The sequence below is a fragment of the Equus przewalskii genome, chromosome 13 (assembly GCF_037783145.1).
Source record: "Equus przewalskii isolate Varuska chromosome 13, EquPr2, whole genome shotgun sequence".
NCBI classification, from domain to species: Eukaryota; Metazoa; Chordata; class Mammalia; order Perissodactyla; family Equidae; genus Equus; species Equus przewalskii.
In genome coordinates, this window is record NC_091843.1 from 11,662,071 (window position 1) to 11,687,296 (window position 25,226).

Sequence of the window (25,226 nt, forward strand, 5' to 3'; positions counted from 1 at the left end):
GGCAGCTGCTGTGGTCGCTATCCCATGACCCCTGTTGTGGTTTCCTGTACCAGGTGAGTCCAATTCAAGGTCGGCTCTGCGATCTTTCTAAATCAGCATCTCTTACAAGAATTTGAATTTGGGAACACCGAGTAAGCTGTAGTCGCTGAGCTGCAGGGTTACAAGATAGGCTGGGGCCATGAAAGTGACAGGGGTCACCTGTAAACTAATGCTGTGATGTCATAACTGTCAACATTTTTGAGTACTTACTCTGAGCCTTGCTCTCTGCTAAGTGCCTCACATGGGAGAATCCACGCCGCAATTCTCACAAAAACCCTTCAAGTGGATGGCAATTTAAGAGGATGAGCTCTGGAGCCGGACAACTTGAGCTTGAATCCCGGCTTTAGCCACTTTCTAGCTGTGTGACCTTGGGCAAATTACTTAGCCCCTCTGTGCCTCCACTTCCTCCTCTCTAAATGGGGACAGTCATAGTACCTCCATCAGAGGGTTAGTGTGACAGCTGAGCTAATAAACATAAAACACTTAAGAGCAGCGCTTGGCACTCAAATCTTGGCTATTGTTTTATTACTCTTAGCCTAACTGAATAAAGCAAAGAAACTGAGGCTCAAAGAGATGAGGCAGCTTGCCCAAGGTCACACAGCAAGTTATAGGCAGAACTGACTCGTAACAAGGTTTATGAATTTCTGGACACATCTTAGATTGTTGTAGTTTGTTTTTTAGGTTTCAGAAACCTCACAGCCTCCAGCTGCAGCTCCCAGCTGCCTGGCGGTGGGGGCCGCTACCCCCTTCCTTAGATTCCTGTGAAATCTCTAACCTCACAGCAGCCTCTTTTCTAGAGCCATCTCCTGTGGGCCTCTGTTGCTTTTGACTAGAACAGGGCTGCCTGAAAGTAGGTCCCTTCCAGGTAGAAGCAAGGAGGGAAATGATGGACGAGGGAAGTTCTCACGGAGCAAGTGGCATCACCTGTAGCCTGAGGGAGGCGGGGCTTCAATGGATACAGGTGGGGCTGTGAAACTGGCCCACGACGGTGGGATGGCAAAAGTGCAGGGCATGCTTGGTGCTGCCACTGACCCAGGCGGACTAGAGGCAGGGACCAAAGAAGAGAGCTCAGCAACCACAGCCAGCAAATACTGGCACCTATAATGGTGTTAGGCACTCCATAAAGTATTTTATATTGTTTATTTAATTTAAACGCTTAGTAAAACTGCATGAAGGGGCCGGCCGCGTGGCTGAGTGGTTAAGTTTGCGCACTCTGCTTCTACGACCCAGGGTTTCACTGGTTCAGATCCTGGGTGCAGACATGGCACTGCTGATCAGGCCATGCTGAGGCGGCGTCCCATATGGCACAACTAGAAGGACCTACAACTAAAACGTGCAACTATGTACTGGGGGGATTTGGGGAGAAAAAGCAGGAAAAAAACGCTGCATGAAGTATGTAAGAGAATGTTGTTTCTTAAACACATACATATACAGACAACTAGACACACAGACACTAAATACTATTTAGCGATAAAGAGACATAATGTCCAACTTACCTAAGTAATAACCAACTTACTCTTGTTTTTTAAAGATTGGCACCTGAGCTAACAACTGTTGCCAATCTTTCTCTTCTTCTTCTCTCTAAAGCCCCCCAGTACATATTGTATATTCTAGTTGTGAGTGGCTCTGGTTGTGCTATGTGGGACATCATCTCAGCATGGCCTGATGAGCGGTGCCATGTCTGCGCCCAGGATCCAAACTAGCAAAACCCTGAGCTGCTGAAGCGGAGCATGCAAACTTAACCACTTGGCCACGGGGCTGGCCCCTAACTTACTCTTAAATGGTTTACATATATGTAATGGTTTTATATATATTACACATGTTTGTATATATACATACACAGACACATACACATAATGAGAGACTATAAGGTAAATAAGCAACATGTAAAAATTGGTAAATCTGGGTAAAAGGTATGGAAATTTTTCATACAACTTTCCTGTAAGTTTAAAACTATATTGGGGCTGGCTCTATATCGGTGGTGCAGTAGTTAAGTTTGCACGTTCTGCTTCAGCAGCCCAGGGTTCACCGGTTCAGATCCCAGGTGTGGACCTATGCACCGCTTGTCAAGCCATGCTGTGCCAGGCACCCCACATATAAAGTAGAGGCAGATGGGCACAGATGTTAGCTCAGGGCTAGTCTTTCTCAGCAAAAAAGAGGACTGGCAGCAGAGGTTAGCTCAGGGCTAATCTTCCTCAAAAAAAAAAAAAACCTATATCAAAATTTAAAAGATGCCACATATGTATGGAAGAGATTTTTTTAAACATTCTTAAAAATCATATGAGATAAACACTGCTATTAACCCCATCTTAGAAAATGAGAGTGGGATCAGCTTTGATTGTCAAGCTCAGGAGGATGTCCCTCAGCAAACTCCGGGGCAGGGGATCACTAAAGAGTGTGAGGAGAGGGCATCTGAAAGCAGGCCATAGGCTGGCCAGCCGAAGAAGAGGCCTTTCATTTGGTCTCTATTTTCAACTAAGCCTCTATAGGGATAAACAGACAAGGAGGTGTCAGATGCTGCAAAAGAAAGGGTGGCAGAACTTGGGAACTGGATGGGGGAAGGAAGAGTTAAGATGGATGTTTCTGGAAATAGGAATTGCCTGTAGGGGCTGGAGGGAAGAATGGGTAGATGGGTACTGGGTGGGAGGAAGACCTACATTTTGCTGTGTAACCTTCTGGACCTTTAGCATTTGAACCGGGCATATGTTTTAGTCATTATAGTGGCATCTTCTTATGGAAAGGGAGAAAAGACAGGAGGCAAAACTGTTTGAGACCAGGGCTGGGTTCAGTTTTAGATTCGTTGTAGTCTGCAGTGCTTGCCTGGACACAGCTATGATATCCAGCAGGAAACTGGACATGGGCACCTGAGATTTCACTGAGAGGAGGTGGTGGAAGACTTGGGGACACAGGACGCCGCTAGGGAAGAGCAAAGAGGGAGAAGACTGCAAAATGCCTTACCTTTCCTGGATAAGAATGACCGACGGTAAAGGAGGAAGGACGGCACACTAGTAGACACTACAGGGAGATCAGGGAAGATAACCACCACATGGCTCCCGGTGACACTTCTGGAACTTTGCTCAGAGGATGGAGGTGGGAGGAAGAGGATGGAAGCTGAAGCACAAATGGGGGCTGTGGACGCAGAGGGTGTGAAACTCCTCTATGCTCTTCAGAGAATGGGGTGTAGGGTATGGGTGTAAAGACCGAAGACTTATTCTTGGAGAGGGAACACATGAGCACACTGGGGAAAACTCCATGGATGCCTGAAGAAAGGAAGAGATCTATTTATTTACTTATTTCCTCCCCAATGCCCCAGTGCATAGTTGTCTATCCTAGTTGTAAGTCCTTCTAGTTCTTCCATGTGAGCCACCGCCACAGCACAGCAACTAACAGACAGGTGGTGTGGCTCCGTGACCAGGAAACAAACCCGGGCAGCCGAAGCGGTAAACTTTTACCACTAGGCCCTCAGGGCTGGCTCAAGGAAGAGATTTTTTTGATGCGAGGACCAAGAAGTAGGCCAGGTTGTGGAGGAGGCTAAAGGGATTCTCATCCTGGTTGGGTCTCTAGAAAGATTTGCAATTTGGGACAAGTCTATTCCCTTGATCGGTGGTTCTCAAACTTAAGATAGCATCGAAATCACTTGGGGATTCTTTTTACAAAGGTGGAGTCTGGGTTCCACACAATCCACAGATTCTGATTATGCTGACTGGGGCCAGGCTTGGGAATCTGCATTTGAGCCACTCTTAGGAGGCTGGTGCATGTGGATGACAGATCATGTTACCTTGAGAGAAAATCAGAGCTCCTTGGCCAAAGTTAAGAAAAAGACACGGCTTGTTGCCGCTACCTTGAGCATCATGATCGCCTGACTAGAATTAAGACAACATGGTTGAAGATGTAGAGTGCTGGTCACTACAGATGTATCTTATTTAAAGTTAAAAGCAAACTCAGTTTTTCTGACCACAGAACTTCATAAATTTATAGCTTGACCTTTGGGGTCATTCACAAGGCCTGCCATTTCCTAATACAGCATCCTCTTTATTTTGCTAATCTGCAATTATGTTATGTTTTTATTATTTGTCTGTAAGCTCTATAAGGAACAACGTCTTTTTCTCTGCTGTACCCCTTTCCTAGCACGGCTCCTATCAGGAACCAAACACACAAAGGTAATGGCATTCTTTGGCATCAGTTGTATCCAACGTGCAACAGAAGTAGAAGGTAATCATGCAAGGATAGAGCCACTTTAGGCCTGAGGTGACCCAACTGACTTCTAGTGAACCCAAAACCCACACCCTGGGCAAGCAAGAATGCTGCAGACCAAGCCCACATGCAGTTCAGGTACCAGAGTCCCAGGGGAACCGAGTCTCACCAAGCCTTTAGTGCCAAAGTGACAACAGATGGGGCTCTCTTGAGCAGAACACAGCCTAGAACGAGGCTGAAGAAAAGACGCTGATCACCACCATGTACAGGGGAATGTGGTCAAGGAAATGCATCCTTGGAAGGAGTGTGAAAAACTGGGCTCAGGAAAACAGCTCACTTAGCCTGCTCACTGAGAGAGGGGCATCTGCCAAAAGAGGAGCAGAGGGCTGGCTCTCCAGACAGACCTTGAGCAACTGAACGAAGCTACTACTGAAGGAACCATACACAGGAGTGAAAGGAGCTCTGGTCTGAATTACCAGAACCAATGCAGTGTTGCTCTCTGTGACAGTCAGGCCTGACCTACAGGATGGTGAAGAACATGGATTTCGAGTGCAGAGAGACACAGAGTCTCACATGCTGCTTTGGCCACTTATTAGCTGTGCAATCAAGGGCAAGTTTTCAGCTTGCTGAGCCTCAGTTTCCCCATCAGCAGAACAGAGATGGTAACAGTTCTTACCTCATAGGGTTGCTGCGAGAATTAAAGCGCATGATGCATTCAAAGCACACAGCCCAGATCTTGGCACTATCTAAAATCTTAATAAATGTCAGCTATTATTAGTTCTTATCCACAGGCTAGGATCTATATGGTGACAACATCTGCACTCCCCACTCTCTTGGAGTCTCAAGGACATAGATGTGTGCAGGAAATCTGGACCAGGTTCTGGTGAGGGCAGACAGCAGATGAAAAAGGAGCCCCAACCCCCAGGCCTACAATCTAAAGTAGCTTAGACCAATTTATTTAAAAGCATTACTGCTGCAATGGGAGTTGAAAGATTTTCACATTAAGGCAAAGATGAGCCCAAACCTCTTTGGTACTTAACACAAGTCAGGAAAGAAAGAACAAGACAGGTAGAGGAGAGAGGAAATTACTACATAGAAAGGTGCCTCACATCCCCCAAACAGCTACTTCTCCCCCTCCCACAACTATTTTTTTTTAATACTTCCTGAATCATCTCAATTTTTCTAGGCAGAACTGTATAAATCTTAAATTTTAGAACCCTTTACAAGGTACTTTTACATAATCTCATTCAAACTCTATCAGCGCTTTGAGGAAGGCAGAGATTTACCTACAGTCATGGTTTTCCAATCTGGCTGCACCCTGGAATCAACTGTGGAGCTTCTAGAAATCCGTGCCCAGGCCATACCCCAAACCAGTTAAACCAGAATCTCTGAGAGTGGGCTGGACATGGGTCTTTTTAGCACTCCCCTCCAGTCCAATGTGCAACTGAACTCGAGAATCACTGACTGATCCGAATGCCCCCCTAGCTCCAAACACCACCTCCTATTCTCTGTTGTAGGAAGATGGAGGGTCATTATTCCCCTATTAGAGAGCGGCAGAGACCAGGGCTCAGGAAAGGCAAGTGACTCGCAGCTATGAGGAAGGGCCAGAAACAGAATCCCAAACTCCCAACTGGAGAGCATTCATTTCCTGGCTTAGTATGCTCCCAGTGCATGCCAGCCACTGCGCTACCTATTAACCAAGAATGGAGAAGACACAGGTAGCCACACTGCTCTACCACAGCCTTAGGCGCCATGAAGCCCAGGCAAGGGAGATGGGGAAGGCCTCTCTCAACATCATTTGCGAGCTGAATCCTGATGCAAAGATGTAAGGTGATGGTGGGGCCTGGTGAAGGAAGCGTGGAGGTCCAGCTTGGACAGTAAGGGTTTGGGGATAATATCAAAATGTTCATAAGCCAACGAAGACCATTTCAACGGGCTGCATCGACCTGTGCTCAGGAGGATCTGGAAACCTGGCCAGTTTTTGGCCGCAACCACTAACAAAATATCTTAGGTCACTCCGGCTGCAAATATTGGGCCAGTGGTTCCCAAACTTGAGGGGGCAGCAGAGTCACCTGGAGGCTCCTTAAAAGACAGATCGCAGGGCTCCACCCCCAGAGTTTCTGATTCAGTAGGTCTAAGGTGGGATCAAGTTCCCAGGTGAAGCTGATGTGCTGGTCTGGGACCACACTTTGAGACCCACTGGGGCCGGTGCCCAGTAAGGAAGCTGAAGAAACACCCAGGGTCCTCCATTGGCTGCTGGCAAATGTTTGTTTTATGTCAAAAATGGAAATAAACCACTCAGGCTGGTTGTGAAACTCCTTGAGTTGTTAAGATACCTTTTCATATTCCTGTTAGCAAAAGTCATTCTTTACTGAGACGTCTATCTGCTCAAGTATGATCGGTTTTCCCAGAAAAACAAGAAGAAAGGCTTATGTCCCCAAAAATGTGGTACTCAAAATATGCGAACTGAGCAGAAATTATATAACTAGAGATAAAGCTATCTTAATTGTAGTTAGAACCGCCGGGACAGTGGGACTGGAATATAATGAGACCTCTAATTTGATTCTGACCAACCCTCTGAGGTGGGTTCTGCCTTAGTCTCATTTGGCCAGTGAAGAAATTGAGGTTCAGGAGGGCTAAGCAACTTAACCAAGGTCACAGAACTAGCCAGTGACAAGGCTGAGATGTAAAGTCCAAGCCGTGGTCAAGGCCAACAGCCATGGACAACCCCTCCCTAGAGGGCTGCTGTGAGGATTCTGGGAGAGGAGGGCCTCGCCTCTTCCCCGCACCTCCCCTGCACGCCCTAGAGCTGAAGGAGGACTGAGTGAGGCCCGAAAGCTCCCAGGGGTGCAGGAGCTCAGGGGCCCTTCCTCCCAAGGGCAGCTCGGCCAGGATGTCCTGTCTCAGCTCCATGGAGAAACAGGGAGGACTGTTTCCTGTGACCCTCTCATACAAATTCTATACATTCTCATGTAAAGAGAAGTCCCTTGGCTGCTGGATCCCCTCAGACCTCCTGCTTCCCTGTGCTTTATTTCACAAAGGGGGAGAAAACCCTACGGATTTTGCTACCACTCAGGCATTGGGTCAGCAAAAGAACTAGAACAATGGTATGCTCATAGCAATCAGAGAGCTGCAGGGAAACAGTGCTGGCTCCTGAAACCACTTCCTCTAGCCCTCTTAGCATAAGAAGGAGGGCCAAGTTACCTCACCTGCCTTCTTCAGTTTCCCTGTCCGTACGACAGGGATAATATGGACCCCCTCCCAGGCTATTGTGAGGATTCAGTGCATCAACTGTCTGTGGGTCCCAAAAAAGCACAGACCAAGAGCATCACCTGGGGACCTGTTGGAAATGCAAATTTCTAGGCCCCACAGTAGTCCTACAGACTCAAACTGGTGTGTGTCTTGGCGGGATGGGGGGGGGGGGTGCGGAGGGGAGTGGGGTTAACAAGCCCTCCAGATGGTTTTGATGCTTCCCCCCCCAAGTGTAAGCTCCATGAGGACAGGATTTTTGTTGTTTTAATCACTGCTGAGTCGCCAGTGCTGGAATGATGCCTGGCATATTACAGACACTCTACTCATTTACAGGAACTCAAGAAATATTTTTAAATGACTGGAACAGGAGAGGAAGGAAACCAAGGTTCAGAGAGCCTGGCATTTCTAACTGTATCTGCACAGCTTGATGACTGTGTCTCTCACTAATTTTTAGGCAACGTCATGAGTCGTAGACTGTCTCTCTCGTCTCAGCCTTGCACTCCCAGTGCCCGGCTCATCATCACAGGCTCTCAGGAGCACCCTATCAAAGGCACAAAGGCCCCCCAGCTCTCAGTCCAAGTTCACACCACAACTGTCAACAGGTGTCACAGACGAGTCTGTCCCTCCATCCTCCTAGGACGGGTGAAAGAATTCTAGAAAACACCAAGCCTCCAGTCACGATGCAATTTATCTGTTCAACTGTTTGCCCATCTCCCTCGCCCAAAGGTACACCCCGCTACAGCAGGACTTTGCTCTGATCATCGGCACTGGCAGCCGAGCCTGAAGCCCAGCAGGCACTCAATAAATACCTGCTGGATGAATGGCCAACCCCTGGCTGGGCGGGACGTGATAAATACCAATGCCCTTCTGCATCAGCACCATGCTAAAATCAGCAGGTTCTCAGACAGCATGTGGAGGAAGATTTCTGGAGCGAAGGGACATGGTATCAAAGCAGTTACAAATAAATTCCAGAGACCTCTGCATCAGCCTTTTTAGCTCTGCCATGACAACTGCAATTCATTACCCCTGCTTCACACACAGCCCTGGTGCCAGCTCACTGGCAAGAGTCATTTCACTCCAGAAATTCCAAAGAAGGGCTTGCCTCTGATAAGACCAGGGGGAAAAGAATTTATTGATTTATATATGTAATGAGTGCCACCAAGGTGGTTTGCAAGCTCTGGTGTCAACGTGGCTCAGGTGAGCCCTGGCTCACCAGGAAGAGACGAGTTGGCAACGAAGGAATACTGGTTCCTGTTCCTCCACCAATGCACAGGAGGTTAACGAGCCTAACTAGTAACAGCTCCCATTGGAAGCCTGATGCACACGAGGCACTGGGCTAAGACTTGCCATGTCTGGTGTCATTTCATCCTCACCACATCCCTTGGGGGGAGGTAGGTCTCAGACTTATCCCTGTTGTATGGCTGAGAAGAAACTTGTGCAAGGTCACGTACTATGTGTAAACAAGAGAGCCAGGACTTGACTTGATGTCCTCTGAAGATCTTTATGAAGCCTCATCTATTGCAGGGAATAGCGTGGTATGTCAAACCAATGTTCGGCTGGAACCACATAAACATTTTCTCCATAGTGAACAAGGTATATACACTGATAGGTGTGTTTCTGTTTATTTCTCTGTAGTTAAAAAATTCCCTTTCCCTGGGCGCCTCCTCTCTCCCCCCTTCCTCTCTCCAAATTCACCGAAAGAGTGCAGTGGTAGAAAGAGCAAGGCTTTGAAATCAGATGGACCTAGATTCATATTTCAACTCAGTCTCCTTCTACCTGTACGACCCTGAGTTTGTCACTTGACCATTCTTAGCCTCAGTTTCCTCATTTGCGAAATGCCAGAAAAACATGATGAACAACAGTGCTTGGCAAAGGACAAGCACTGGATAAAGATGACTACAGATTGTTATTATTATCATTGTCACCAGGTGCCAGTTATTGTTCTCATGGTAAGTGATACAAACAGTGCCCTTGTGAGAAATTCCTGGAATACACAGTGAAATGCTCAAAGAGCCCTGGCTATCCAAGAAAAACCATGCCAGATGCAGGATCAAAAGGCTGTCCCAGGGTCATCTCATCCTAGCAGCCACCTGATGCCGTATCTTGATACTTTATCCTCCCAAGTTAGGTACCAGTCAGTCGATCCTCAGGGCTGCACCAGTGACGAATCAAGAGTAACTGCCACTGGGCAGGGAGGAAGCCAGCATGGGGACAGCCGGGCTGCCACCGAACCAGGCCCAGCAACAGCAGGCAGCCGGCTGGGGAAAGTCAGCAGCTGCTGTGAGCCTGGTGTCCTGGCTGCCAGGGAGTGATGAATGGAGCAGGGGAAGAAAAAAGCCAACAAAGGTGTCCCTAATCTTGATGCAGCTTCATTTTTTTCTGGCTGACCATTGAAGGAGAACTTAAGCCTCAGTCCTTTTTCTTTGGCAGACATTTGAAACTGAAAGATCCTGTTTCTTCCCAACGGTGAGATGTCAGGGGGTAGACACAGTGGAAGAGGTGACTGGAGGGGGGAGGGCATGTGACCCACCCCACTTCTTTTTTTCCCTCCTCCCCACTCTCTCTACTCCACCCCCTCTTCCCTGTCCAGCATCTTTATAGAATGTTCTATGTTCTCCCTACACAACAGTGAACGCCAGTGTCCCACCCCCCCCCCCCATCTCCCTCCATTATTTTGGCAAGAGGTTTTCTGCTCAGGAGCTGGAGGCTTAATGGCCTGCTGGTGACGGTTAAATAACAAAACAGCACTGTATCCAGTTTCTGAGTTTTCTCTTCTTTTATCTCACTCTGAAACAGGGATTCAAGGCAGCCAAGAAGCTTGTCGGCAGCAGCAACCAGAGCCTTTCGCTGTTCCACCTGAGGGTGTCCTCTCCATGCTGGGAGGGGCATGGCATGAATTTTTCACACGACTCAGCCCAGATCCAGCCTTCAACTCTGTCCAAGTGGAAGTGCTAGGAGATGTCACTCAAGCCATTTCTCCAAGGGAAGTGGATTTCTCCTATCCAGAGCCCCTCACTGAGCTGGGGGGCTGCCGATCCTCACCGCCTGGAGGCAGATGTGGCCAGAGAGAGCTCCTGACACTCAGCCTAGACAGCCAACTGCCACTAAGTTGGCACCCCCCTGCAAATACCACCAAAATCTGACCAAGGCTTCTTCCATCCAGAGAGCTCTGCAGCAAGACGGCGGCCACCTTCCAAGTCCCACTTAATCTAGCCTTGTCTCTCCTTGTGTGCACCTGAGCTTGGCGTGCCACCTTCCCAGTAACTAAGGCAACCTGATTCTCTTCTCTTCAAAAGAGCAGTGTTTCACAGCTATCTGGGATCCCCAGGGATTGGAGAATCAGGTCAGTCTGGCTAGGCCAAAAGTGGGAGGGGTGGTGACAGACAGTAGCTGCCTTGGCTACTAATTCCCTGGCCGTTGGGAGCATTTACCCAAGCGACTTGGAAACGACTTTGAACTCTTCTCACACACTGCATCCTTCCGAGTTTCCCTGCCTCTCTCTCTGTTCTTTCCCTCCCAGAGCTCTGGTTAGCTGGCTGCTCCCAGAACGTAGAGTTTGTGCCCACCAGTCTCCTGAGCTGCCATGAGGATCTCATTGGCTTCTCTGAACAAGCCTCCTTTGGAACATCTCTCCCTGAGATCCACAGCAGACTTGCCGCATTTTAGGAATAAATGGTAACTCTCAAGCCCCACTTATTGACCGGGCACTCTGGAGCACTGAAATGGTTACGGCTAATATGAGCATGGATTCAAGAGTTCAACTACTCCTGGCTACATCACCTGTTGGTGACCTCGGGCAAGTTACTTAACCTTTCTTAGTCTCAGTTTCCTCATCTGAAAATAGAAATAATTATAGTACTTACCTCATATGGTTGGCTGAAGGATTAAATGAGATCCTAATGGAAAACACTTAGCCCAGTGCACAGCATGGAGTAAATATTCAGTAGATGTTAGCATTTTTATTATCCATTTGTGGGTTCCAAAGTCTCTTATTTCTTTCTGTTATCTATACTAGTGCTTTTTAAACTTATTTCTTTAATAACTGATACACGATATTCTCATGCATCACAGACTTGCATGGAATGTGTAGATATTAAACTCAAGCCTTGGAAGGAGAAGAAAAGCCCTCTAATGACTTGTAATGGCCCAATCTATAGGTATCAGTGGATCATTAAGAGCAGAAGCATGGAGCACAGAGGCTCTGGGTAAATTCCCTGGCAGGCTGGTTATAACTCCCACTTAAGAAAGCACGTTGTAATGCAAATTTCCACCAATGTAAATTGGTGGAAAGTGACGTTAGTCTGATAATAACCTTAAATCCATTTTAATTGATTAAGAAAACAGTAATTCACTTGCAATTGGTGGAACTATAACCGTTCGACATATAACAAATTCCTATGACACAATTCAGAAACGATTGTGACACTATGAAAGAAACCTGCTGGTCCACACAGTCAAAAGGATTATAAAGAATAACTCCACCCCAAGCATAAAATATTCCCAAACTACTACAATGGATGAGGAGAAACCAGAGCTGATTCTTAGGGAAAAGTTTACATGAGAGAAAGAGGAAAGAAGACCTTCACTAGAGACTCAAGTTGACATTTAGCTGCTGTGTGACCTTGGGCAAGTCACTTGTCTCTGAGTCTCAGTTTCATCAGTGAAATGAGAGGGCTGGATTACATGACCAGAAAGGTCCATCACAGCTGCAAATTGCTACAGACCAGGACAGAAACTCGGTCTCCGTTTGACTTAAGTGTTTCTTAGGTACTTTCTAGTAAAAACTAAAAGAACTGGCATTCCCAAGCACCTCCTGTGTGTTAGGCTCTGTGCTCACTGCCCTACCTGATGTAGCTTCTTTAATGCTCCTAACTGCCCTTGACAGCTTATGTGCATCTCCCCATCCTAGAGAAGACAAAACCAAGGCTCAGAGAGAATACACAACTTGCCAAGGGCACTCAGGTGGCACGCAGCAGACCCAAAATGCGAGGATTCAAATGCTCACCCTCCTTCCATTGTCCACACACACTCTCTGGTTAACCGAGGCCTGGCCACACCAGAACGGTGGCAGGTAAGTGAAATCATGTCTATTCCAGCCCCATTCCCCAAGGGCAAATTCCTTAGGCAATTGAGCAGAGGTCTTGATTCAGCAACTAATTCAGCAGGCGGCTGAGTGGTGCAGTGGTTAGAAATGAGGGTTCGGGAGTCAGCAAACCTAGCATTTTCATCTCAGCTCCACAAAAGCTGAGTGGCTTTCCCCAAACTCAGCCCCTCTGAGTCTCAGTTTCCTCAGGTAGATAACTGTACCTATTCCCAGGGTGGTTAGGGGGATTAAAGGAAATCACCCATGGAAAGCTCTCAGTAAGCTGCCTGAATACAGTAAACGGTCAATCATTATTTCCTACCAGTTAAAACAGGAGGGCAAGTAGGTGGTGACAAGCGGTTTCGGAGTTATCCCATGGCAGAAGTTATGAATCTGGGGTCCATAAGCCCCCGAAATTATGTGCCAAAAACTGTGTTTGCACTTTTCTTCGGGAAGCATCCTTAACCTCTGGCTGATTCTCATAATGGCCTGTGACCAGAGGGAGGTTAAGATCTTTGAAAGCTGTAGGCCCATCTTTCTACAATAGAAATTATTTCTGAAACAACAGGGTTAGCAAAAGTTCCTCCTCAAGTCATGAGAGAAGTTGCTGAGTCCTCTCAGCCATGCAGGCCTCCAGCATTTATCACACAGACCCAGAAACTGTGCCCGCAGAGTTCCCAGGTGGCTCCTGGAAGAAGGTCTGAACACAAACCACAGAATGAGCAGGAATTAGGCCTCAGGAACCTTCTCTGGCAGAGCCAGTTCCAACAACCCATTCTTCCACAGAGAACAATCAGCGTATTTGTTTTTGCATACCACCAAGTTAAATACACACAGAATGCTGGCCCTTTGCTGGGAGCTCCCAGAAGCACCCCGAGTTATAAGGAACACTGCTCCAAGGGGCTGCACAGGCCTGATCCCAGCACCTGATTCTCCATGGACCCGTCACCTTCCCAGACCAGCCTTGCCTTAGGAAGAGCCCGTGGTGCTGTTGGAGCCTTTGGCCCAGTAGGCAGGGCCCAAGCTGCCCACTGGACCCTCTCCGGTTGTTGGGACAACCGTCCTCAGGAATTTCGGCCTCCCAGTCTTCCCCTGGGTAAGAAGGGGATAGAGTTGGCAAGGCTGGCCGCCTGGCTGTTCTTCCAACCCCCTGGTGAAAGGGGAAGCTGAAAACTGGATTCCCTACCCCCAGCAGCCTCCATGCCGGACAGCACACAAAACAGCTCAGCCCCAGAGGGAGGAATGTGCCAAGACATTCTTCAGGGTTGGTAACCCGAGACGCTATTTTGTTCTCCGTGGCTAAGAAATCACTTTTTTGACTGAGGGACCATTTGACTGACTTCTTTTAAATTCAGGGGAATGGGCGGGCATCTCCTGGATTCAGGTAAGGAAAAAAACCAAGACAAACGTGCGCACACAAACACACACTCTTAAGGAGCAGCCTTTCTTTTGATGTTATTTTTTGGTTTCACAGCATTAACCAGTCGCAGAGCTGTAACTACCTTGGCAGAACTTATCCCCCCCACCCCACTGCCCCAAATAAGTCTGCCTCTTCTCAGCTCTGTTAAATTTTTTCCTCCTCCTTAACAGCCATCTCACCCTCCCGCCTACCCTGTCTCCCCCCTAATTCTGCCACAGAGTCAGAGGGGTAAGGAGAGGCTGAGGAGTCTGAAATCATACCTGAGAACTGGCAGGGTCCTTGGAGATCATCTAATCAGCCCTCATCTCTCACCAGTGGAGCACCTGCACCTCAGAGAGGTCAAGGGATTTGCCTGAGGCCACACAGCCAGGACTAAAAGGCAGAAATCTCTAACTGGGGTGTGCAGGAGAGAAATTCCAGAGAGTCAGGAATAGATGCCCTGTGCTCAGCCCTTTCCCCAAACTTTCAAAGTTGGCCCACCACAACAGTGCCCCAGGGTTGTGTTCAGAACCCCTCAGCAGTCCAAGCTCAGGGGCCCCACACCATGCGTGGGATGACCAGGAGGTACAAAGATGCAGCTTTAAAACCAATGACTTGCAAGGTGAAGAAAGTGAGCAGCTCAGTTAAGCGCCAGTATGTTTTTAATTCCTCCCCATCGCTGGCCACTCTGCCTAAAAACAAAGGCTGGGCCGACCTGTTGCTGGGGCCATGGGCAGGCCATGGTATCGAGCTAAAATATAATGGCATTGGGCTGTGTTTTGTTTTTTCCTCCACTGTATATTTAAGGATCCCTTCTATTTATGGCAATCAGTAGTACTAGTTTCCTATTTGTGAAAGTAGTTGAAAAAAATCTTCAAATTGAGATGGGTTAAAGTCAGGTATTAAGTAAGCAATAGCACAGGTGGATAGAGCAAAAAATCATGAACGTGGCCCACATTACACTAAAATTTGGGAAACAATGCTCTAGCGGTCAGTTTTCCACTGAAGCTATACTGCGTGCCCTCTTCCAAGGGTAAAAAATTGCTGTTGTCTGAGAAGCTTTCTATAGCTGCATCATCCTCAGAGCCCCAGAGAACAGTTAGCAGCGCTGGGTGTGGGGCTGTCCTAGCTGCTGACAGCACACCGGCCTCAGTAAGCTGCAGGGACCTAAACTGGGGGAGGACACAGAACTTGTGTCTGTTTAAGGGGCTGCCCAGTTCACTAACACAGTTACAGAGTCCCCAGGGCAACTGACCCTGAGGAGGATGGGGAGGGAAAGCGAGTCAGGACAAGTCTGGAGGTTAGAACTGGTAAAGATGGGGCTGGCCCGGTGGCACAACCGTTAAGTTCGCACGTTCTGCTTCGGCGGCCCAGGGTTCACCGGTTCGGATCCCAGGTATGGACATGGCACCGCTTGGCAAGCCACGCTGTGGCAGGCGTCCCACATATAAAGTAGAGGAAGATGGGCACATATGTTAGCTCAGGACCAGTCTTCCTCAGCAAAAAGGGGGGATTGGCAGAAGATGTGAGCTCAGGGCTAATCTTCCTCAAAAAAAAAAATAATAATAATTAAAAATTAAAAAAAAGAACTGGTAAAGAACTTGGTGTAGTGATGGAAAGATGAAAACAGTGGAGCAGATCACACCTCTAGGCCTCAAACTTTCTCTTACGTTTGAAAATGAGAGTTGGACTCCAATCTTCTACGCTCCTTCCAACTTTTAAGAATTCCATTATTACTCCCTCCCTTCCAACCAAACTGGTAATCTGACAAATAGGGAAGTTAAACCAGTGTGCCCAAGGGATGCTGTCTAGCATTAAAAACTATTCCCAATTCCGTTAATGACACATTCAGCACGGCACTGAACAGAGTGGGCACCCAGTAAATGGTGAATGAATGAAATTAAGTGCTCTCAAAAACTACTGGGAATCTCACACACATTTTCTTTCTGCTTTTTCTTTTTCTTAACCCTCAACTCGCTTCAAACTCCATCTTGGACTTTGGGACCTCCATCCCAATCCCACAAAATGAAGGGTCCAAGGAATTCACCTCCATTGCTTTACAGGCACCCAACGCCCAACGTCACCATTGACCAGGTGAAAATTCCACACTTCTGAGAACTTTGACCACAGACTGTAAAGGACAATAAAGTGGTCCCCGAGAGTGGTCCTCTTCTCCCCCCAGGACATAGTAGGGGAGAGTGGGTGTGTGTGTGCAAAGAAATGCCAAGCAGTCAAAACCCAGAGAAAGTCTGGAAGCAAAGAGCCTCACCAGCCATCTCAGACTCCACCTGCCTCAGCAAAAAAAAAACCCACGCTACAGCCGGCGCGGTGCCCACCAAGGTCAGGGCGTGCTGGCGCAGGCTGAGGAGCCCTGGTCCCCAGAGAAAGAAAGGGAGGAGAAAGGCGACGGGCAGGGCTTTACGGGAGGCATTTCACCTCCATCTACATCCTAACAGCTTCCAAGTTGTGGGAGATTCCTGGAGAACCAGTCTCCCCCATCGGCCCTTCCCCGCTCCTTCCTTTCCTTCCCACTCCCGGCCCCCAGGCCCCCTAGCTGCTCCCATGCTCTTCTCCGAGCCGCCGAGGCACCTGTCAAAAATCACACTCCAGGCTGCCTTCCCCTCCGCGTCAAGTCCTTCCTCCAGCAGCCTCCCACTGGATCCTGGGTCCCTACCACCCCCTCCAAACCAGATGCTTCCCCATCCCCCCTTCTCCTCCCTCCCCCACCCTTGTGCTGGGGAAAGCCTCCCCGGGAAGCCCCAGCATCCCTCCGCTAGGTCGCTCCCCTCCCCCGCCCGACCTGGCTTCCTAAAGGGGGCGGGGGGCGGGGCTAGAGCTTAAGGTCAAAACTCTGGGCAGGTGCCGGCTGGGGCCTAAGTCCTCCCTCTGGGGATGGCGGTGGGGGCAGCCTGGCCAGCTCACTGGCCTTCCCCTCCTCCTAGCAGCCCACAGGGGCAGGAGCAGCGCTCCAGAATGGAAGGGGGGAGCCAACTGAAGAAAGCGCCAAAGGCTCACAGAGCTCCCCCGCATCCCCTGCCCAGTCCCGGCTGGTGGCCCCTGGGGCAAGAGGGGTCCGGACCGGGGTGGGGGATATGGGGGCGGGGGGGGGGGGCTCCCGGGGTCCTACCTGTCCCGCGGGTCGATCCAGCTGGTGGTGCGGCTCGTGTGGTCTATGTAGTAGACCTTGCCGTCGAAGTCGCGCGCCTCCTCCCAGCCCTCCGGCAGGGGCAGCTCCGGCCGGGGCATCTTCCCGAGCGCGGCCCGCGCTCCCCCATGCAGCTCCCGGCCGCCGCGGGGGCCCCCGGCTCAGCGGCTCCGGCCGGCTGTACCCGGCCCGGGCGGCCGCCGAGGCACCATGACCGGGGAGGTGGCGCCCGCGGACTGGGGGCCCTAGTGGGGGCCGGCCGGGGTGGCGCCGCTGTCCATGCGGCCCTGCGGCCCCGGCCCGGCGCCGCCCGCTCCTCCCGCCGCCGGCGTCTCACGCTGCCATGTGCGCCCGCAGCGGCGCGGTGCGGGCCCGGTTGCGCGCCCGGCCGGCGGGGCAGAGCGAGCCGAGCGCAGCTGCCGCCTGCCCCCTCCGCCGCGCCGCGCCGCGCCCTCCACGCCGCCGCCGCCCCTTCCTCCCCGCAGCCGGCCGCCGGCCCTCCTCTCCGTACCGCCGGTCTGCGCTCGCTCGGTTTGCGACTTCTGCCTCCGCCAGGTGCGGCTCGGGCGGTGCAGGTAACCGCGCTGCCCCGGAAACGGGAGGCGGAGCGCCGGGCGCCAGGGTTCCCGGGTCTCCTCCCCGCGCCCAGCGCCGCGAGGGCGGGTCCTAGGGCCCGAGACGCGCCCCCTCGTGGGACAGTCCGAACCACCGGCCGCCCCTGCCAGGGGAAAGGGAGACCGCCCCTTACCTGGGTCCCGGACCCAAACTGGAGCCCCGGGAGGCTACAGCAAGACCCGCTCTGCCTCTGCTTCCCAACACTCCTGGCTCTCTCCACCGCGCGTGTCCAGGCTCTTGGCACAGGTGGCCCCAAATCTTACAACTCCCGGCTTCTCTCCTATGTAGGATCAGGAGTCAGGCAAGAAGTGGTTAAATGGAAACATTCTTGCAAGTCGGGGAACATAAGTTTTCCAGGATCTCTGATCCCTTCCCCCAACACACGCACCGCACCATCTGTCTCCCTCTTATTCCATTCTTCTCCCCGTGTTGTTTCACCCATCCCCCCACCCCCGTATGTGCAAATGTAGCTGGCTCCTCTCAGGCTCCGGAAAATAAGGAGTGCTGTGAATCTCCTCCCACCAGAGGACTCCCAGAGGGTGTCAGGGGAAGCACTTGGTAAAAGTAATAGTAATGATGTTGTTGTTGTTAGCTAAATTGAGTACTTAGCCTGTCCCAGGCTGTGGGCTAGCAGCTTCACGTGCGTTCTCCTGTCATACTTTGAGGCAGGTATGTTATGGATTCGAGGGAAGGGAGTTATGAAAAAGAAAGCAAAACAAAATTCAATTTTTAAAAAAATTAGAAGAAATTTAAAAAATCAGACACAATACTTCTTGAGAAACTAAAAATAAACCTCATTAAATACAGAAAAAGAAGGTAGCACGATTTCATTAAGGATCGACTGGCTTATCTGTGCTCACTGAATCTGTGTTTAACCACTTTTTGCCCTGGATCTACGTAGGAAGCTGGACTGGAGGAGTGAAGTCCAGTACGGTGTATTCTCTCATCTGAGCCTGGCAGTCTCCCAGTGGAGCCAGCATCCTGTGCTGTATGGACTAGGCTGTGCTGAGTGAGGGAGCCATCCCATGTCTGTGGTCTCATCTCCCCTCAATAGAGAAGACCCACCAAGGCAGCTCCTCACCTCCCAATGCCTTCCCTAAAGTCAGTTCCCTGAGGCCAGACCTACGGGCTCATGTTTGGCCTTTCCTTCCCTCCTTCATTCCATTCATACCATGCACAAAAGTCCAGAAACATGGGCCTCAGGCTGGCCTCCAACACCCAAAAGTAGGAGTTCTTCATCCTTTTTAGGGGAGATTCCCATAGCCCTCTCTGCTCCCTCTGCTTAGGCCAAGCCTTCACTGTATAAAAACCTCCCAGTGCTGATTAGAGCAATAGCTCCAAAGCCAATATGGTGCTAGGTGCTTCACACACGTGAGCTCATTTAATCCTGGCGACAAGCCTCCGGCGTACAGAATACTGCTTATTATACCCGTTGTACTGATGAGAACACTGAGGCTCCTGGATGCTGTATTGTTGGCCAGGGATACAGAGCTAACAAGTGGACCCTGGTCTGCCTGACTCCAGCGCTTAACCGTAAACCTATACTTTCTTTCCTTTTTTTGTTAAATGTGCAACTCCTGAACCTGCTTCAGTCCAGATCTGGAATATTACAGATGCTGATGAATGCTTTTCTCTGTTGATGATTGCTTCATAATTTTTTGGCTGAGAAGCAAAAGCTCTGGAATCAGTCTGTTTGGGTCCCAAACCTGCCCTATTTTCTATCCATGTGACCCTGAGTAACTTGCTTAATCGATGTCTCTGTCTTAGGTCTGAAAAACATCCTAATAATATAGACTCTGGAGGGCTTGTCACAAGGGCTAAAGGAGATGAGCAATGGAGAGGGTTTGGCACCCAGCAGTAAGCCATTGTCTCAGGGGACTCACTGTAGTACATTGGGAGCACAATGCCCAGCAGCAAGCATGCCCCTATGAAATGGGAATCAATGAGGTATTTTCTGTTCTAAACATAAGCCCATGTCCTTTCCCCTCCTGAAAATTGTGCGTGGTTGCTTCTGACAACCCTAATTGCTGATTTCATTTTTCTCTTGTTTTGCAACCAACCCTCCTCCCAGATTGGTGTTGGTTGTGAACGGAAAACACATTCTAGACTCCCAAATCGCACTTTCTTTTTAGCCCAGGTGCCCACGCCCTGGCATTTTCCGAATGCCTTGCTCCTTTGGACCTTTAGACCTTGAGCTGGGGAGCAGGAAAGCGAGACCAGAGCAGGAATCAGCTCCCGAAAGGTTGGTCTGTTTGTCCATCCCTCTTACCTCCATCTGCCCTCCCACCCAAGAATCCTAGGTTATCTTCCAGAAGCTGCAAGCAGGGTGAGGTAATAAAACAGATGACTGCCGGCCCCATGTGATGGCGGGTGAATCATCCCCAGGCATTCTTCAAGGCTGAGGACAAACGTGAAAGGGATTAAAGGTAAAACCGGCTCAGCCACGTGATAGGGCGAATTGGACATTATTCTACAGGTGACTGAACTGCAGGAATCTGGCCTCTCCCGGCCTTCCTCCTGGGCCTGTGTCTGGCTGCCCGTGAGCTGAGCTGGAAGCATGGCCGGTATTGGAGCCCAGCAGAAGTGACCCCAGGCGGAGCCTTTCTTACCTTTGCTCTCACATCCAGGTGGCTCATAGGAGACACCTGGGACAGGTTGTTTTGTTTTTAAAAAAAAGATGCCCACTTAAATCCTTTCCCCCACTGCAACAGCAAAGAATAGAGGCCAGTTGCCACACACATTTCAGAGAATTTCAGAGCAGCAGGGTAACATATTTCGTGAAGATGGTAGAGGAGAGATTAAGCTTAAAAAAAAAGGAACAAATATGTCAGCAGTAGTTTCCTGTTAGCTTCTGCATTCTTCAGAGAAATGGAAGCTGTGGAAACCTCTGCTGAGATTTTTCTTCCGACTCTGTGACTGTGCCTGCCTACCTCATGCTGTCCCTCCCACGCATCCTGGAGAATGCACACAGATACATTTCTGTGATTGAGCCAATAATGTCCCCTTTCTTTAGTAATGCATTATTTGAGGTTCATAATTGGGCCCATGGACTGTTTTTTTCAATGATGGGAAAACACACCCAAGCCAGGGAAATTTAGGGTGGAAAAAACCTTGGCAATATAAGCGCTGAGGCAGAAGAGATGGTTTCTTATTTTTCTCTGGGTCCTGAGTGCTTAATACAGCGCTTGAAAATACATCAAAATAAATCTGGCACAGCCTACTCGTTTTACAAAATAGATGCAGTTTCTGTGAATAATGACCCATTGCCCTGGTTCTTATTAGTCCCATTTTACAGATGTGTAAACTGACACTCAGAGAGGCGAAGTGACTTTCCTATAGTGAAGTAGTAAATGATAGAGCCAAGATTCCAACTCACTCCTTCCAGTGGATTTTTGCTTCTGAATTCACAGCAGTGCTGGCTCTAGAATGCCAGTGAAGGAGAGACTTCAGGGCACAAACAGTCTGGTTGGAAGGAGGAGGAGGAGCAGTCGGGAGACTAGCCTTGAATTCCTGCCTTCCTTTGGATTGCATATCTCTTTGGAGTGGTTGGAGGTGGGAGGGGGCATGCTGAGGTCATAGCACAGTTTACGAGGAGAGGGCAGAGTTGAGGTGGGGATTCTGAATTCTAAGCTGATTCTTGACCTCCATCAGTACTGTCAACAAGACCCACCTGGAGGTTAGATATCAGGGAATTTAATAGGCTGAGCTGTCTCCCTGGAGGGAGGGGCACTTTTCTCCCCATGCTGTCTGCCTCCCTTCCTCCTCCCTTCTTTCCTTGCTGGTTCATTCATTAACTGAACTAGATTTCTTCTGGACAGGAAGCTATCCTAGGGCTGGCAGGAGAGGTTTCAACTCTCCCGTCCAAGAGTCCTGTGGGTACCAGAGGCTGGGAGCTGTTGTGTCTTTCACCAACGAGGAAGTCAATTATGCACTGAAGGAGGAGGTGGAGATGAAATCTCAGTTTCAAGGCGGAGGTGTGTGGAGAGGAGAAAAAAAGACTGTGAGCAGAGGGAGGGAGTTCCTGCAAAGCAGTGCTTTCCTCCACTCCCACCCCAACGGCAGAAGAGGAGGCCTGGTGGGAAACGGGTGGGGGTGCAAGTGCAGTAACCAGCAGGCTGGCTGAAAGAAGCCTCTCGTGGGTATTTATAGAGCTCGCATCGCCATGGTACCCAGGCGCTTAAATTAAATTCCATCCCAACTGCTTAGAGACGGGTGGAATGAAATGTTCTTTACCTGTCCACTGCTCGCGGTGTGACACCTCATTCTCAGAATTTCAGATGAGCAATCTGAGTGAATTTTACAAGCTACCAACGAGTAGGGTTGAGGCTTAAACCCAGATCACTTGCCTCAACAGGGTGGCTGGGTGGAGTAGTGGCAAGTACATGGACAGAAAAAAATAAATCCGAGTGTGAAACTTGGCTCTGCATCTCCATTGATGTATGACTTTGGGCATGAGACTGCACCTCTCTGAGCCCAGTTACCTTGTCTCTAAAATGAGAACAATGATACCCGCCTGTCAACTTGTGACACTAAATGAAATGATGTAAATAAAGTGCCAGCTAAGCCCCTGAAACACAGGAGATCTTTTAAAGGTGGGTTCCTTACCTTCTCGGCTCTTAATTCATTTATTCACCAAGACTCTTGGCTGTCAGCTGTGTACCAGACGATGGGTCAAGGACATGGCAGACAGAGAGGTTTCTGGTCTCATGGAGCTTACAGTTTAGTAGGGGAGATACACAGTATACAAGCCAATGAATAAATAATTGCACATTGTGGTCATTAACAAGAAGGGTACAAATAGGGTGCTACGACAAAATTTTGTAGGGTGGGGATTGGTAGAAACTCCACTTTAGGCAGGGCCAGAGGAGAAGGCCATTCTGAGGAAGTGACGTTTAAGCAGAAACCTGAAGTAGCCAGCAATGCGAACAGGCGAACAACGTGCATTCCAGGCCAAGGGAGCAGCAGGTAGAAGGGCCCTGAAGATTTGGTGTCTTCATACACCAAAAGAGCCCTATTTCCATTCCACTGAAAACCACAGGAGGTTGTTTCCATGGGGGAATCCAAGCTAGGAGGTGGTCACCCTAAAATCTTGCAAGGTTCTTTGACCCTAAACACATGACTTCCTGCACTGTCATTGACACCCTGGCCTAGGTCAAACAGGGTCCCTGCTTGCCAGCCCTGCCCACTTAGCTGCAGTAGCCTCTAAAGGTTTGAGACAGCCTGGTCAAGGTTGGACACTTTGCTCTGTCTTGAGTTTTCAGAAGTTTACTTATGTGTCTTGGCATGGATTTCTTTGGGTTTATCTTCTCTGGGATTCGCTCAGCTTCTTGAATCTGTACTTTGATGATTCCTGTCAATGTGGGGGAGTTTTCAGCCCTTATTTCTGAGTCCTTTTACAGTTTTACCCTTTTTCTCCTCTTCTTCAGGGACTCCTGTCTCTTATTATAGTCCCTCACATCCCTGGAGCTCTGTTCATTTTTCTTTTTTCAGTCTATTTTCTCTCTATTGTTCAGATTAGATCATTTCTATTGTTTTATCTGCCATCTCACTGATTCTTTTCTCTGTTCTTTCCATTGTGCTCTTGAACCCATCCACTGAGTTTTCATTTCAATTATATTTTTCAGTTCTAACATTTCCACTTGGCTCTCCTTTATGTCATTTATTTCTTTGCTGAGACTTTGTTTTTTTGCTGAGGATTCTGCTTTTTGCATTTGTGTCAATGTGTTGATAGTTGTTCATTGAAGCATTTTTTTCATGGATGCTTTGAAATCTTGGTCAGATAATTCTAACACTCCGTCATTTTTGTGTTGGCATCTATTGATTGTCTTTGTTTCATTCAGTTTGAGGTCTTCCTGGTTCTTGGTATGATGAATGATTTTTGATGAAACCTGGACATTTTTATATTATGTTCTGAGACTCTGGATCTTATGTAAACTGGTTTTAGCTGGCTTTTTCAGATACCATCCCAGCAGGTGAATGGAGTAGGGACAGCACCTCATGACTGCCAGGTGGAGGTGGAAGTCCGACTTCCCACTTGGCCTTGTTGACACCTGAGGGGGTCCCCATTGGCTTTCTCTGACACTATCCCAGGGAGTGTTGGGGCACCTCATCACAGCCTCTTGAGGGTGGAAGTTTGGGTCCCTACTCGGCCTTTGCTGGTGTGGGTGAAAGTGGGGCCACACTTTTTTTGTGTGATGTTTAGCTAGAGTAGGGTAGTTTTTGACTACAAGTTTTCTGTTTGCTAGTCTGCCCCTTTCCTGGTCCTTTGGCTAGAGAGGGCAGACTTTTGTTGGACATTTTTTGTCTGGACCTATTGGCATTTCATATTGGGTTTTCCATTTCTCCAGCACTCAGTCTGGGAGATGTAAGGCAAAAAGAAAACCCAGGGAACTCACCACCGTGTCATTCCTCAGGTCCTGAGGTATCTAGTCATCTGCCTTCTTTTCTGCACTTTCGAAGTCGTCTTATGTTTGGTTTATGTAGAATGTCTAAAGTTCTTGGTTTTACTTAGTGGAAGGAATGGGGAAAGTATGCCTATTTCACCTTCCTGGAAGGAGAAGTTCACTGCTTATTCTGAGCCAATAAAACTCAACGCGTCTAACCTGGAATTCACCCCTTTTCTCAAGCCAGCTTCTCTTCCTCCTGTTCCTCCTCTCTCCATTCATGCTTCCTACAGTTATCTAGGTAGGAAACTGAGCATTCTGCCTTCACATCCTCCCCTATGTCTCTTCTTTCTTTTTGACCTAAGCCCTAGCTCAGGCCCTTTTGTCTGATTCTTGTCATTTTAGTGGCGTTTTAACTGATCTCATGACTTGTATTCTCACCTATCTTTACCCCTCCAATATAGCTCCTAATCTTTCTAAAGCAAGTATCCACAGGGGCATTCCTCAGGGCTAACCTAAAAAAAAATGGACTGAGAGCAAAGACATTTATGAAATGTTGGCTTTAATAAAGAGATTAAAGAGATTTAAAGAGATTTCTTTACTGTGGGACTTCTCCAAGCTCTCAGTGTACCTACATGCATGGTGAGGGGCCAAGAAAACAATATAAAATACAGAATTGCCCAAACTTATTTGACTAAAATATCCTTTTTCTTCCTGAGGCATCTCTGGAATACAGTGTTTCTAAAACAGGGGTTGGCAAACTTTTTCTGCGAAGAACCAGATAGTAAATATTTTTGGTTTTGCAGGCATACAGTATCTGTCAAAGGGACTCATCTCTTCTGTTGTAGCTTAAACCCAACTTAGACAGTGTGTAAGCAAATGGATGTGGCTGTGTACCAATAAAGCTTTATTTACAAAACAGACCTCTGGCCCTCATGTTTTAGTTTGCCTATCCCTGTTGTAAAACATTTTTATTAGAGAGACCTGGCCATCATCTTAGACTTCTTGCTTTTCTTCACTCCCTACGTGTATTCTATCTACAAGAGCCTCGGACCCTATTTCCAAACTATGTCTTGTATCTGTTCCCATCTCTCCATCTCCACTTCCACTACTTAG

At 48.8% G+C, this 25,226-nt stretch overlaps 1 protein-coding gene across 2 annotated transcripts in view; it reads right to left on the bottom strand.

Moving 5' to 3' along the window:
* Positions 1–17,357, bottom strand: part of WWC1 (WW and C2 domain containing 1) — a 156,837-nt gene extending 139,480 nt beyond the window's left edge. The window contains exon 1 of one of the 2 annotated variants that reach the window (XM_070569059.1): positions 17,095–17,357. In XM_070569059.1, coding sequence (XP_070425160.1) covers positions 17,095–17,213 — 119 coding nt within the window. In that variant the 5' untranslated portion in view covers positions 17,214–17,357. Of the gene's footprint in view, positions 1–14,248; positions 14,289–17,094 lie in introns of those variants that run through there. The other variant, XM_070569061.1, reaches the window with a different exon arrangement.
* Between the last annotated feature and the right edge of the window lie 7,869 nt (positions 17,358–25,226).